Below are 15,416 nucleotides of genomic sequence, written 5' to 3'. Positions count from 1 at the left end.
CAGTTAAAACAGGAAATATCAAATATCTGGGTATCCACTTTTCCCCCAAACTATCAGAACTGGTGCAGCTAAACCACACCCCATTACTGAAAAGCATACAGGACGATCTAACATGCTGGACCAACCTGCCTCTGTCCCTTATGGGCAAGGTAGCCACGGTAAAAATGAAAATCTTACCCAAAGTTAATTATCTCTTCTCAATGATTCCCACACAATCGCCATTAAAATGGTTCAAAACATTAGACTCATCCATATCAAGCTTTCTATGGAACAACAAACCTGCAAGAATTAGTCTAAAAACTTTAAAATCTGCAAAAAGCTGTGGAGGATTAGAATTACCTAACTTTCACAATTACTTTCTTGCAAATAGATTGCATTACATCTTAAAATGGTTAAAAAATAATCCAGAAACCAACTCATGGTTAGACTTGGAACAGGCGTTATGTGGAAAGATCAACCTGTCACAGATACTATTTATTAGCCAAACAGTTAAAAAACAGGATTGTTTCAAAAGTATTAATATAAATGCCACCTTAACAGCCTGGTGGGAATTTCTCAAAATATCAAAATCATCAATTCAACCGTGCAAAATGACACCCATCTGGAACAACCAGGACATCCTTATTAACAAAGAAATGATTCACTTCCCAGCTTGGCAAGCAGGGGGCATAAAACAACTAGAGCACGTAATTATTGATAGAAGATTCATAACTCCCCAGGAACTTCAAGACAAACATGGAATAAATAACTTCTTGGAATATCAGCAACTTAAATCAAGTATTACTAAAAAGTATAAATTTAAAGACGACGATTTAAAGCTACCAGATGTAGTTACCACTCTGATTAATTTTTCAATGAATAGAACTCTCTCCAAAATATACAAACTTTTATGTAATTTAGATAACAATATTGCCCTTCCAACAAAAAATGGGATGCAGATTTGAGCATCAGCACAGATGAAAGCTTCTGGTCAGAACTCTGTCTAAACACCTTTAAACTGACAAAAAGTCCAAATCTGCAGCTAATCCATCTCAAAACTCTTCACAGAATTTACTACACTGGACAGAGGATGTTCAAGATGGGTCTCAGTAACTCAGATATTTGCGAGCACTGTGATAGTAATCTGACCGACAGCTGCATGCACGCAGTGTCGTTTTGCACTCCTGTCCAGGCTCTCTGGCAGCAGGTATGTGCCGATTTATCAGTCTGGCTTAAGGTTTCAATCGCGGTTTCACCGTCACTTTGTGTGCTTGGTGACATGAGTGCCATCGATATAGAAGAAGGATTAGCATCTATCATTTTCATAACTCTTTGTATTGCCAAAAAAACTATTTTAATAAATTGGAAAAACAAGAAAAATATAAACATAAGTCAACATAGAAATCTGCTGTTTGATCATATCAGCTTGGAAAAAATGTCAGCCCAAAGCTCAAGTAACTTTGAAAGAATTCAGTCTCTCTGGTCTCCTGTGGTTGACTCCATGACTTAAGGGGTGGGGGGCTTGGTCGTCGCTGCTCCTTGCCCTTCTGCCGTGGTTTGGGGTGGGGGTCGGGGCCTCCGGTGCCTGGCGGGGGCGGTGGGGGCTCCGTTGGTCGGGGGGTCGGGTCCGGTGCCTGGGTGGGGCGGGCTGGGGCGCTGCGTGGTCGTCTGGGCTTAGGTGTGGGGGTGCGTGGTGGGGGGGTGGGGTGGTGGTCTGGCTTGGCTCGGGGGGGGGTGGTCCCTTTGCCTGCGCTAGGGGGGGTTGGCGGGGGGCCCTGCTTGGGGGGGGGGGGGGGCAGCGGCGCCGGATGGGCTGCCCATCTGCACCTGGGGCTGGGATCGGCCCTTCCCTGGCTCTGGGACGGGACGGGACAACCTTCTCGGGGCCCCCGGTCGCTCTGGGTGTCATCCACTTCGGCTGCGGGGTCTGGGGTGGGGTGGGGGGCTTGTCGGCCCTGTCCTGTGGGGGGGCGTTCTGGGGGGGAGGGGGGGCCCATTATTGGTACGGGTCGGGGGGACTAACGGGTCGGGGTCTCCGCTGAGGCAATCAGTGGTTGCCTCGGCCGGTTGGCCTCCTCGGTCCCGTCAAGGCCTGACCAGAGCTCCTCTAGGGCCGGCGTCTGGGGGTGGGGGCCTGGGCTTGCTCCGGGGGGGGCGGCGCTCTCTGGCTCCTCTCTCTCTGTGTGGGGTGGGTGGTGCCGGGCCTGGGGTGTCGGCGCCTCTGGGGGTGGGGCCCCTGGGCTGGGTGGCCCTGGCCTCTTTGCTGGGGGGGGGCTGGGGGACAGCTGTTTGACCACCGGGGGACAGTCTACCAGCTGTCCCCAACTTACCCCCTTCCTCATATAACCTCATATTAGGGTGAGGGGGTGGGGGGTCTAGCCTGCGATGGGCCTTGGGGGGGGGGGCTACTTGGCAGTGGCCCCCCTCCTATGGTTGCCGTATGGAGTGGGCCCCCCCTCTTTCGGTTTTATTTGCACCTTAGACATGAAGGGTCCTTGGTAGGGGGGGGGGTGCTTGGACATCACTGCAAGCAATCAGCAGATGTCCTCCTGGCACCCTACCCGCCAATTTTAACTGCACCTTAGAAATTTAGGGCCCCTTGGTGGGGAGGGTGAGGGGACATCACTGTGAGTAATCAGGAGATGTCCCCCTAGTGCCCTACTCGACAATTTTAACTGCACCCTCCTTAGTACACACACCCCTCCCCCTTCAATATATACATTCCAACATAAACACACACACATGCACACACACACCCTCTCATACACACATACACGCACACACATTTTGCAAGGAAGGTGGGACCTGGGTCCATCTGTCCCCTACCCCTTCCCTGGTGGGGGGTGCGGGCCCCTTGGCGATGGTGGCCGTGTCCCTTGGGTGCCGGCTCCCTGGGCCCGGCGGTGCTCTCTCCGCACGGTGGGGGGGTTCATATTACACCTGAGCCGGGGGTGTTCGTGTTCCTGGGGGGTGGGTCCTGGTCCTTGCCCCTGAGCGCTGGGCCCCGGCAAACTTCCAACATGGCCGAGCCTGGTCGGGCCATATTTATAACACCCCTTGTGGGCCACCCTTTTTTCCCTGGGGTTCCCCCCTCCTGGGCGGGGGCGGCGGGCCCCTGCCTTGCTCCTCCCTGGACCAACCGTGGGCCGGGTGGGTGGCTGCCTGGAGTGCGGAGCGGGTCTCCCTTGGGGGGTCCTGGCTCGTACCTGGGGTTGGGGCGGGGGGATGCCCGGAACTCCTGGGTGGTGGTGGGGTGCTCGTCTGGGGCTGTGGGCGTCCTTCTCCGGTGGGGCCCTGCGTTGGGCTCTTCCGGCGCGGCGGGGGGGCTGCTTTCCTGGCTGGGCTGGGGCGGCGCTCTCTTTCCTTCCGCGCCTCCCTGCTCTCTGGCTCTGGGGGCCTCGCGGCAGTCCTGCTGGCCCTGGCCTGGGTGGCGGTCTTGGTCGCCCGGGGGGCGGTCGTTCCCTGCCTGTTCCCGTGTGGCGTTGGGGGAAGTCCGGCTGCCGCTGCTGCTGTGGCGGGGGTCTGGGTGTGGTGGTGGCTGGGCGCTCCTCCTCCTTCTTTTCACATTCCACCATCCATTTTAGAAGAACATAAACACTCACCTGAGCACAGGTGTTAGCTCACTTTGCACTTATAGTTTGCATGATTGAATGAATGAAAGATTTCCTACTAGTTGGTTTAAAGGCATAGGTATGCGTTCGTGAACACTATCTGTTTTGTGTACATGTTGACGTGAACATTTTTTGCAGCTAGCAGGTGTGTTGATAATATTTGAGTGTGTGTGAACAGGCCCCGCCCTTTTTGTACTACATTTGAACTGTACCGTAATGATAAACAACCAGTAAACCTGTCTGCTTTATGCTGCTTCATGGTCTTACCCCCCTCTCACTATCCCCCATCCCCCCCCCCCCCCCCCCCCCCCTCTGACATCCCTCCCTCTTCTTCCCTTCTTTCCTTTTCCGTCTGGTCCAACACCAAAGATTTTCAATCATGGTTGAAATGAATAAAATTTTGGCCTCAATTACAAAAGGGGTTTATTCAGACATACCTTTGGTTTGTCTGAAGATTAATAACCCCTCTTGTTAAAGTAAAATATGTCCAACACAAGAGGCCCTCAGCTGTCATCTGCCTGCCTAGCTGTTGGACAGGACAAGTTAGAAGAAAAAAAAAAGAAAAAAAGAAAAGGTCTTGCTAAATACTATCAGAACAAAATGCTGCTAACTTGAAGGGTATTTTTTCTTATTAATAAACTTGCAAATATTATAGTATCTTCCGTTCTTGTTTTTATGCAAAACAGAATTGAATAATAATGAGAGGGGGCTACTAAAATCTTGCCAAGACTGATTGGTGTTTGATGTGTCGACTACAGGGCAAAGATCGAGAAGGAGAAAAGGGAACACGCAAAGCAGCATGGTCTGATTCGATCGGAAATCATCCCTGGAGAAATCGCTGAGGACATGGAGAAAGAGAGGCAGATGTTTCAGTTGCAGATGTGTGAGGTTGGGGCCCCTTGTTGTGGGTTTAATATAGGCACACAGTTAAAATGGGTTTGCTTGGAACAGGACCTCTTCCTTTCCTGAAGATTTCAGTTTTATTTGTGTTTTAAATCAGAGTAATCATGTATTGTAGGCCACAGAGGGTCTGCCATTGAGCAGCTACAATCGTGGATCTCTGTAGACATTAGCTGATTTTTTATCATCTGTGTTTCTCTTTGCAGTATTTCCTTAAAGTGAATGAGATCCAAGTGAAGAAAGGTGTCAACTTTGTCCAAAACCTTATCAAGTACTTCCAAATTCAGGGCAAGTAAGTTCCCAGACTGGCAGAACAATGATTTTGAACCTAGAGACAAACACAGTTGACTCCTGAAGAGTAAAGGATAAAGACAATGATCTGACTTAGAGACCCCAGTGTAAGAACACACAGACCATGGACTTTCTAACCAAAGCCTCTCTGCAGTTTTTTCCAGGAAGGTCTGAAAGCTGTGGAAGACCTAAAACCATCTGTGGAAAAACTGGCATCAAACCTGGTGACGGTGAGGATTTCTGACTCAGACCGGGTCCTGACAACTTCACCGGCCTGTTGAAGCGATCACATTGAGACAGGATCATGTTCATGTCTCATTCAAGCATCCCTTTGTGGTTTAGATTGCACCACTATGCACGGCCCTGCATTCACAAGAAAGTTGTCAGCTGGTGAAGCTTCTCCCCACTGAGATTTGATACGTTACCAAGAGAAGCTGCAGTGTTTTTTTTCTGATATTTTTTCTATTTACTTATACTTATACTCTATTACTTATACTTATACTCTTTTCTGACTTCTTGGAAGAGACATGACACCAACACCTTAATTGCTCGGTTCAGCTTCGTCAGACTGTTAAACAAGAAATCTGTGAGTGAAGAAGAAAATTAGAGCTTGACACTGGTATTTTTGTTTCAGATCAAACAGAATCAGGATGGAGAGAGAAAACAGCTGACTCAGATCAGAGACATGCTAAAAGCATCAATGCAGGCTGAGCAGAAAGAGGTGGGATTCCTCTGGTTGTAGTCCATGGATGTCAGAACCATTTCACTCATGCACACCTGAGCAACCTGTATGAAAAGAAATTAAGTGAAAAATAATTTTAAAGTAAACATTCAAATGTGGCTGAAAAGCATCTTCTGTGTCTCTGTTTCAGTGTGGGTCCATGTGTGTGTTTACACATATGTGTGTCTGTGTGTATTCATGCAATGAAAAGGCTTTGTAGATAACAACTGCAAAAAGGAACATATTGTGTTTTATGACTGACTAAATTAGTCAACTTGAAGGACAGGTTTTTTTTTGTTTATTTCCTGATGCCTGCAGATTTTTGTAGTTGATCAGCTCAAAGTTTAAATTCAGATTAGGTTCACAATGTGAAACATTTGAAAAATGGGAAAAATTTCTGTGACCTCACATTCTGAGTGAACAGATCTTTGCTGAGTTAAGAAGAAACTTGTTTTGTGGTAGAAATTATTTCTGTGGTTTGCCTTCAGGATTTACAATTGAAACAGAGCGCTGGTTACAGCCTCCATCAACTGCAAGGTGACAAAGTGTACGGCACGGAGCGGGATGGGGTCCTCTACAAGAGGAGTGAGGGGTGAGTAGACCTCATTCTCTATAAACTTGTTTAAATCTTGTTTCTGCCTGTTGAACCAAAATACTTTACTAACATTTAAAGCTTTAAACAGAAAAGCCTCATTTGATCTTAAAGACATTTTAGTTCCATTTTTCTTAACAGATGGTGCAGCGAAGGTTTATGCTAAACTAGCTGCAGATGCAGCTGCAGTCTGGAACCATTTGGTGGTTTGAACCCCACCCCCAATGCTGAGTGTAAAGCAGGGAGGCTTTGGGACCCATTTTTGCCATTTTGAGTCTTTGATATGACTTGACCATAGATTTAAACCCATGACCTACCACTCTCAGGGGGGACACTGATTTGGTTTAGATGGTTGGTATAGAGTCCTAAAATAGTTTTAGGTTTTCTTTTCATATATATACTCAGCATATATATGGGTCTTACTCCCATTAGGAAAGGTAACTTTGGTGAGTTGTTCGTTTTCCTCACTTGCTATGTGAATTTTTGGTTTCTGAATACTGCCAATATTTGATTGGCCATCATGCCAAAGTTGATTATGTTGATCTTCCAAACAAAAAGCTTACATGCCCTGATGTGTGTTCTTCTTCAGTCTCCGGAGAGTATGGCAAAAGAGGAGGTGCTTTGTGAAAAATGGCTTCCTGAACATCTGTCACGGCACAGTAAGACACAAAGTCTTCTCCGTCTCATTAATTCCCCTCCAGGTCAAGCAAAGGTGCACCTTCACCTTCCAGCCTGCATCATCCTTCCTCTTCTTCACAACATGGTTTATTCTCTTTTTTGCTCTTTTGAGGAAACCTTTGCAAACTTGTTAAATTCTGAGTTGAGTAGTGTCAGACCTAACCAGCCATCCACATCACCTAATCTAACTTACTGCTTACTGTCTCGCAGTCCAACCGAGATCCAGCCAAACTCAACCTGCTTACCTGCCAGGTGAAAAGGAACCCGGACGAGAAGAAGAGCTTTGACCTATTCTCACGTAACCCTCCACCAATACACACATTTTTGAAAGCCACTGCCAACTTTGAAATCCCTATCTGCAGGCCTGGATGCTGAATGATTTCTTTCCACATTCTTTCAGATGACCGGATCTACCACTTCCAGGCTGAAGATGAGATAGAGTGCCAGATGTGAGTAGGAGCTGCAGGGTGCTGTGTTCACATTCTGAATTGTGGCACTATCACATTTGCGGCCTTGCGTGACAGTACAGAAAACAAACCTGGGCTCTTTGTTAATGATGAATTGTAAAAAGTTCTAACATAATGCAGGCTTTCTCAGATAACAGGTTTTTCTCCCATTAACATCTGATGCATTTGTTTGTCTCAGCTGGGTGTCTGTGCTGCAGAACAGCAAGGAAGAGGCCCTAAATGATGCCTTCAAAGGCGGCAGCAATGAAGGAGAAAATAACATTGTTCAAGAACTGACCAAATCCATTGTGGAGGAGGTGAAAAAAATGAATGGCAATGACCGCTGCTGCGACTGTGGAGCTGCAGGTCAGTGCTGGTGTGAGAGACAAAATTAAACACAACAGAACAAGTTGGGTCAACTTATACATCTTCTGCTCTGCTTCCTGTCTTTTTCTCAGTACCACTGTCTCTAGGCTGAACAACTTTTCTGGTTTTATCACAGTTTTCTACACATTTCCTTTCATTTGAGCTGAAACTCTTCATCACACATCCCACCTGACACTTTTGTCCACCCATTCCAACCTGCCTGCACTCACGTCTTCATTTCTTTTCCACACCCCACCACTGTCTTACAGCCCTCATACATGTCCTGCACTGCTCTAACATACTTCTCTGTCACTCCAGACTTAATTCCACAGTTCCTCTCTGGACATTCTGTCAGAAGCTTTCTCCAGATCTACAAAGACACAGTGTAGCTCTCTGACCTTCTCTATCAACATCCTCAAAGAAACTATTGCATCTGTAGGGCTCTTTCTTGGGATTTTTGATTTGAAATGGTTTATTTCAAGCAATTAGGTAGAAATAATACACAACAGCAATATAATAATAATAATAATGGATTGGATTTATCTGCGCTTTTCAAGACACCCAAAGCGCTTACATTGTGTCCATTATTCATTCACTCCTCATTCATACTTGGTGATGGTAGCTATGGTTGTAGCCACAGCTGCCCTGGGGCAGACTGACAGAGGCGTGGCTGCCATTTCGCGCCTACGGCCCCTCTGACCATCACCGGGATCATTCATGCACATTCACACACCAGTGGAGCCACACTGGAGGCAGGGAGGGTGAAGTGTCTTGCCCAAGGACACAACGACATTTTGGCTGGTGGGAGTGGGGATCGAACCGCCAACCCTTCGGTCATTGGACGACCCGCTCAACCACCTGAGCCACTGTCGCCCACAATATAATCATCAGTTATACATTCATACAGTAACTAATCAAACTTAGGATAATTAGGCATATTAATAAATATTGCTTGAAAGGGAGTGGAAGGAAGCGAACTTATATAATCCCACCCCGATTATACTGTAACCATTTTATCCGGTTTCTAGGTTTTATCAGACAGAATTAAAAATCATAACAAATCGATAAAGCACATGACAAAAGATGAATTACTTAAGTATTACGTCAAAAATAACTATTTTAGAAATCAACATGGCAAATGCAGATCAGTCATCTGAAATATATGCAGATTATGTTACTTATAAAGCCATTCATATGAATAAAACATAATACTATATCAGTAAAGTAGACACAACACTGTTTCAGGAATTTTCATGGCAAAATTTCATCAAGTATCAAAAGTTAAAAACATGTGCAAAATTATGCTACATTAGGAAAGATTTTTGATTCAATTTATCAATTTTTGGAGCAAGTGAAGTAATATCATTAAAAGTCAATCAATTTAACAATTTTCAATAAGTGATTAATCATTTGTTTTACTTTTTTAAATATTTTTTTGTATTTTTTTTATATAATAATAAAGTAATGCTGTAGGGGAAAAATAAAAAGGGTCCATAACTGTCGATTGTCCAAGGTTGGTATTTCTTCTTTTACTGATAACAGCTGATCTCTGGGTTTGAACAGAGTTAATAGTTCTCTTCGATGTTATGTCTGCAGACATTAGATTCAGGTCCATATCCTTCTTCAGCTGATATCACTCAGCGACGGTGAAAGTTGAGGTCAAGTTGTCTGCAGGTCAGAACTCTGCTGTTATTCAGGTGACGTCAGACATACAGAGAAAGTGAGGAATCCAGGTGTCATATTTCTTGAAATTATTTGGCTCTTTGGTTTATTACTCCATGTTGTTTCAGACGACCGTGAAAAGACACTTCTCAAAGTCTTTCATGGTGTTCACAACCACAACCTTGGACCGGTCCTCTGGACCGAGCGGTTTGACGTAAATCCTGCAGCCTTTAACCCAAGTGTTCTCAATCTGCTTACGCTTCCTGAGAAGCCGTGCATGTTTTGAGATTTCAGCATTCCTTCTGCTCAGATGGTCGTTCAGATAAGCAGCCGAACCTTTCAGGTGTTTCCTTTGGTTCATCAGAGCTAGCTTGTGTTTGTGATTCACAAACCTGATGAGGATCGCTGGTTTATCCGTCTCCTTTCTCCTGGGGAGCAGGTGGCAGGTCTCGATGGTATTGAGATCCAGGGAAATCCCTTTAGATGTGAGAAATGAAAGTATTTGCTGTTCCAGCGACGCTGCACCGAACTCCGTATTAGAACTGCTAGCTACGCTAGCGCTAGCATTAGCAGTGCTAGCTCCTGCTGCATTCATCTTCGCTCGAGGCTTGATTGGTAATCCAGTGAGAATGACATTATTCATCCTTACTTGCTGTTCCACATCGTCCAGTCTTTTCTCCAGAATCTCGACCCAGTTTTCTCGCTGCTCGTTTTGAGCCCGAAATCTTCGGAACTCTTCCATCATTTCCCAAAGTGGCGTTAGCTTAGCCGACACTTGTTCCATAAAGCTTTTCAGCGTTTCTTGAATAATGTCAAGAGACTTTTTGAGGTCTTCGTATTCCTGGGGTTTCTTCGGGGGCATGGTCAGCCCTCTTTTTTGGAGAAAATCAACTTTTTAAGTAATTTGAAGATAGTTGTATTCGCAGAGAGGCACGCCACGCGTCCTGCTGTGTAACCCGGAACCGGAAGCTCCCCATGAAACCATACTACTGTTCACAAATGTTCACTTCTGCTCTCAGTCTAGATTCAACTACTCTTTCCCATAACTTCATTGTATGGCTCATCTGCTTTATTACTCTGTAGTTTCGACACCTCTGCACATCTTATTCTTAAAATGGGCACCGACACACTTCTCCTCCATTCCTCAGGGATCTTCTCACCACCTAAGATCCTTTTGAACAGTCCAGTCAAAAACTCCACTTGCATACCTCCAGACAGGTATATCATCAGGACCTAGTGCCTTTCCACTCTTCGTCCTCTTCAATGCCCATCTCACTTCCCCCTTACTAATCTTTGTTACTTCCTGCTCCACAACAATCACCTCCTCTATTCTTTGTTCTCTCTCATTTTCTTCATTCATCAGCTCTTCAAAGTATTCCTTTCATCTTTCATTTTCCATCTTAGTCTCTCTGTTTTGCTAATCTGCATAGGTCAGTCTCTCCCTCTTTACTACCCAACATTTAACATACAAGTCATCATAAGCCCCTTTTTTTGGCCTTTGACCCCTCTACTTTCACCTTACGCTGCATCTCCCTGTACTCCTGTCTACTCTCCTCAGTCCTCTCAGTGTCCCTCTTCTTCTTAACTAGTCTGTTACTCCATATACACCCCTGCACCTCCTCATTCTACCACCAAGTACACACATACCTGTCTCCCTGATCTCATCAGCTGTAGTTATCCAGTCATCTGGGAGTACCTCCTGACCACCCAGAGTCTGTTTCCACTGCTTCTTAAGTCCTGCAACATTCTTTTTTTTCAGCTTCCAGTCCTCTTCTCTGCCTTTGCCGTTTCTTCATCTTATTTTGATTTGATTTGATTTGATTTGAAATGGTTTATTTCAAGCAATCAAATAAGAATAATACACAAAAACAATACAATCATTAGTTATACATTCATACAATGGCCTATCAAAGTGAGGATAATTAGACAAATTAATAAATATTGCTTGAAAGGGAGTGGAAGGAAGTGAACTTATATAATCCCACCCCGTTATACCATAACCCTTTTATTACATGATTTATCATTATCCGGTTCCTAACTTTTATCAGACAGAATTAAGAATTATTAGGTATCAATAAAGCGGGAGTGGCGTCATATTTCTTGAAATTATTTGGCTCTTTTGATTTCTTACTGCATGTTGTTCCGACGTCCATAATCAAACACTTCTCAAAGTCCTTCATGGTGTTCACAACCAGAACCTTGGCCCGGTCCGGTGGACCGAGTGGTTTGACGTAAATCCTGCAGCCTTTAACCCAAGTGTTCTCAATCTGCTTCTGCTTCCTGAGAAGCCTGGCATGTTTGGTGATTTCAGCATTCCTTCTGGTCAGATGGTCATTCAGATAAGCAGCAGATCCCTTCAGATTCCTCCTTTGATTCATCAGAGCTAGCTTGTGTTTTTGATTCACAAACCTGATGAGGATCGCTGGTTTACTTATATAGATCTTTACTACCTTGCTTTCAGGCCCAAAGTGCTTTACAGTCAAAGTCTCATTCAGCCATGCACACACACTCATACACTGGTGACTGCTCCACTGCTGAACACTGGCGCCAACTTATAACCACCAGGAGCAATATAAGGTTGAGTGTCTTGGGCAGGGACACTCGACACATGGGCAGTCAAGGCTGGAATAAACCTGCAATCTTCCGATCAGAGGTTGCCAGCTCTACCTCTGGATCATGGCTGCCCTATTTATATTCAAACACGTACAAAAAACAACAGAGAATTTATTGAGCTTTAAAAACAAAAGAGTATAGTCTAGTATAGTATAGTAAATAAGTGTTAAGTGTGAAAGAATTAAAACCCTGTCATCTGTTTTTCAATATATTCCCAACAGAGCAAAGAAAGACCGAAGATAATGTTTATGAATAAGTAAAACCATTTAACAAAAATGATTAAAACATTTCAACTGTGGTATGAAAAGAAGATGGGATTTAAAATTCATGAAGAAGATACAAAAATGTAGGATTGCATATTCATGGATAGAAATTCTATCAATCCTACAAATACTGCTTAGTGGACTCTGGCTGAATGATCTCATTGCGGGAAAATTGCTCCTGACTCAGGAGCATCCCATCCGCCTGTGGGGGGAAATAAGACCTAGAAATATAGACTTAGAGTCAACTCTCATTTCTAAAAACACTTTTTATCTGGTTGTGTTCTTTGAATCTGGGCTGCTTTGTTCAACCACTAATCCACCTGCTGTTCCTAATCAGCACTGTTAAGTAATTAGGGTGGAGAATATTGTGCGTCTTTGGTACCTAGGTTGGATCTTGGACCTAGATAATTGTCTCCAGCAGATGGTTCATACAACTAAGTACTAGGCCCCTGTTGCAGGCTTGATAAAAAGTCACTACGGTTGTGTTGTAACCAATTATGGTTCCTGGGGACTACAGATGTATATAAATGGATTGCTAAATTCAGAAATAAAACTGAGGATCTGAACAGTCAAAATAAATCTTGCAGTGGGCTGACCTTGTTGACTAGAGTTTACTCCACCCATCTCAACAACTGAAGGTTGACTCCCATCTTAACAACTGACCAATTATGTGCCACAAAGTGAGAATTTGATCGAGTCTGTTACCTCAAAATTAAAAACACAGACAATAGAGTCAATATTTTGAGTATAATATAAAAGAGAATCAATCCTGCCCTACACAGTTGTCATGAGTTAAAATAAATTGCAAACATAACATTTTGACTCTCATTTTAGTTTATCTTTGATATAAAGAGTGGCTTTTTATTATGGAATTCAACAGGAAAAAATTGATTCCTTCTGACATCTACACACATGACATCTAGTGGTCATTATAGGAACTGCAATATTTGGTACAATGAATTTGGGAACTAAAGGAGATCAGAACACTGGTTAATGTTACCACCGCACTCTCAGGTCCTACCTGGCTGTCCACCAACCTTGGGGTCCTCATCTGTATCGAGTGTTCTGGGATCCACAGAGAGATAGGGGTCCACTACTCCAGGATACAGAGTTTGGACCTGGATGTATTAGGGACTTCAGAAATGCTGGTGAGTTCACTTTCTAAGGTATTTTTAGTTTTGTAATTTAATGCTCTGTTAGACAGACTAAAGGAAATACTGTTATGTTTCAGCTGGCAAATAATGTGGGAAATGCCAGCTTTAATGGGATCATGGAGGCGGATCTGGGTCCCCAGGGCATCACCAAACCTGATCCCAGCAGCGACATGTAAATGATGGTCAGAGGTTAGTACAGAAACCTATCCTCTTGGGTCACACTTGTGTCTTCCCCCACAGGCAGACCCGGAAGGAGTACATAACAGCCAAATACACAGAGAAGCGCTTTGCCCGGCGGCTGTACACCAATACTGAGTCCAGGCAGAAGGCACTATATGAAGCCGTCCGGAACAAGGATGTCCTGTCGCTGCTGCAGGTGTATGCTGAGGGGGTGGACCTGATGGAGGCTGTCCCACAGCCCAGCGAACATGTATGACCCAGCTATCGAGCTGAACCTCTGTGTTTGGTCTCTCCACTTCATTCTAGGGGAGAGGGTAGTGATGCTGCAGAAGGGCAGTTATTTTCATCCTTGATGCTGATGTTCTGGATGCAGAGAAATCTATGTGTGTTTTCTCAAAGGAGGAAAACATTCTTTATGTTCAGCATAAAGCTACAGAAAAAAGTAAATTAAAGGAGGAAAACACAGAGACATAGAAAAATGAACCACTGTTAGAGTAATCAGATTACTGCAGACAGAGAAGAGGAGGGGCATGTAAAGCTGTATGTAAAGCACTCAGATATGAAAAAGCAGAAAAAATACTCCATTCCATATACATGTTCTTAAAGTACCTCTCTAATCATCTTTTGATCTATTTTCAAAGCCTTCCAAGTGGTTTTTAATTATGATTATGCTGTTTTTAGGCTAAATAAAAAAAGCTGTGTAGTTTTCTTGGACATAGTTTCTGGAGCAGCAGGAGTTCATCAGAAATTCACTTCTGAGTTGTGGACATGGCTGTTGGTGCGGAGTAAGCCACCCCCTTCCCATCATCCAATTGTTTGTACTAGTGGTCAAGGCAGATTATTTGGCTCAGATTTTTTATATTTTGGCATTAATATCGGGATTATCTTTTTTTTTAATCTGACGGGTTAATATTCTTGAACTGGTTATGTTGGAACAGAGGCAGCCACCCCGCTCTGTCTCCAGCATTGTCCCACGCGGTCTTAATGGTAACGCAAACAACGCATTCAGTCCTTTGCATGTCACGCTACTAACAACTAGGGCTGTAACTTTTAACACATCTTCGCAAATGTCTCAATGCGTTAAAAAATGAAAGATTGTCCTCCCCGCACTGTGGGAAAAAAGGAACAGTGCAAGTCCCTCAGCTGCTCTGTGTGTTGGTATAACTGTCCCTCCCACCCCTGCTCCGTGGCAAGCTAAACAGGCAGCGAGCCGCAAACAAGCAAGAAACTTTATTTGCACACCACCTACTGTACATCTGTGCATCATTCCTTTGATTTACAAGCCCAAGAGAAGCCATTTGGATGAAGAAATGATGATCAACTTTGCTTTGTAGACCACAATCTCTGCTGCTTAATCCTTTAGCTGTCTGCTCAACCAAATGGTTAGTAGCACATTTGGAAAACATAGAATTAAAAACATTGTCTGTGGGTTTTTTGCCCCTCAAGGCAATAAACAGAAACTAGACTGGGATGCAGGAAACCAGGATTTGATTCTCAGTCAATTCCCAGGGGGCATAAATGTGGGCAATTTAAATAAAATATGGCAAGCTATTAACATATTTCAGTGAGGGTCCTTGGGCAAGACCCTTGACACTACTGCCTACCTCATGGCCCATGAGAGACAATGAAACACATGTTCAAACAAGGACTGCAGGAACCAGGTGCTGAGGAACCAGAGCACCATAATGGAAAGTGGGCCACTGACGGAAATGGACTAGATGTGAGAACAAGGTTCTGTTAGAATGCTACTACTCAAGCAGTCCCACCCAGAGGGGTTACATGCAGAGAATGTAAATTTGAGATTTGCTTTGAGATTTCTTCTATAGAAGAAAACGCCATCTCCTGTCACACATTGAGACTGAAGTGGTACAACACAATTTCAATACGACTAAAGAGCCAGAACACCAGGTCACAGAGGAGGCTATACCACACTCCCACCCTGAGCTTGGATACATAGCCC

The 15,416-nt window shown here is 44.5% G+C and overlaps 1 protein-coding gene across 1 annotated transcript in view; it reads left to right on the top strand.

Annotated features, from left to right (window-relative positions):
* LOC101166523 (arf-GAP with SH3 domain, ANK repeat and PH domain-containing protein 2) overlaps positions 1–15,416 on the top strand; it is a 52,226-nt gene that overhangs the window by 26,259 nt on the left and 10,551 nt on the right. The window contains exons 6-17 of the mRNA XM_004084002.4: positions 4,349–4,478; positions 4,697–4,782; positions 4,936–5,011; positions 5,416–5,502; positions 5,991–6,094; positions 6,684–6,753; positions 6,983–7,070; positions 7,173–7,221; positions 7,418–7,584; positions 13,137–13,270; positions 13,354–13,448; positions 13,517–13,706. Of these exons, the coding sequence (XP_004084050.1) occupies positions 4,349–4,478; positions 4,697–4,782; positions 4,936–5,011; positions 5,416–5,502; positions 5,991–6,094; positions 6,684–6,753; positions 6,983–7,070; positions 7,173–7,221; positions 7,418–7,584; positions 13,137–13,270; positions 13,354–13,448; positions 13,517–13,706 (1,276 nt within the window). The remainder of the gene's footprint in view (positions 1–4,348; positions 4,479–4,696; positions 4,783–4,935; positions 5,012–5,415; positions 5,503–5,990; positions 6,095–6,683; positions 6,754–6,982; positions 7,071–7,172; positions 7,222–7,417; positions 7,585–13,136; positions 13,271–13,353; positions 13,449–13,516; positions 13,707–15,416) is intronic.

This window comes from Oryzias latipes, chromosome 24 (assembly GCF_002234675.1).
Source record: "Oryzias latipes chromosome 24, ASM223467v1".
Classification (NCBI taxonomy): domain Eukaryota; kingdom Metazoa; phylum Chordata; class Actinopteri; order Beloniformes; family Adrianichthyidae; genus Oryzias; species Oryzias latipes.
This window is presented reverse-complemented; position numbering and strand designations above follow the sequence as displayed.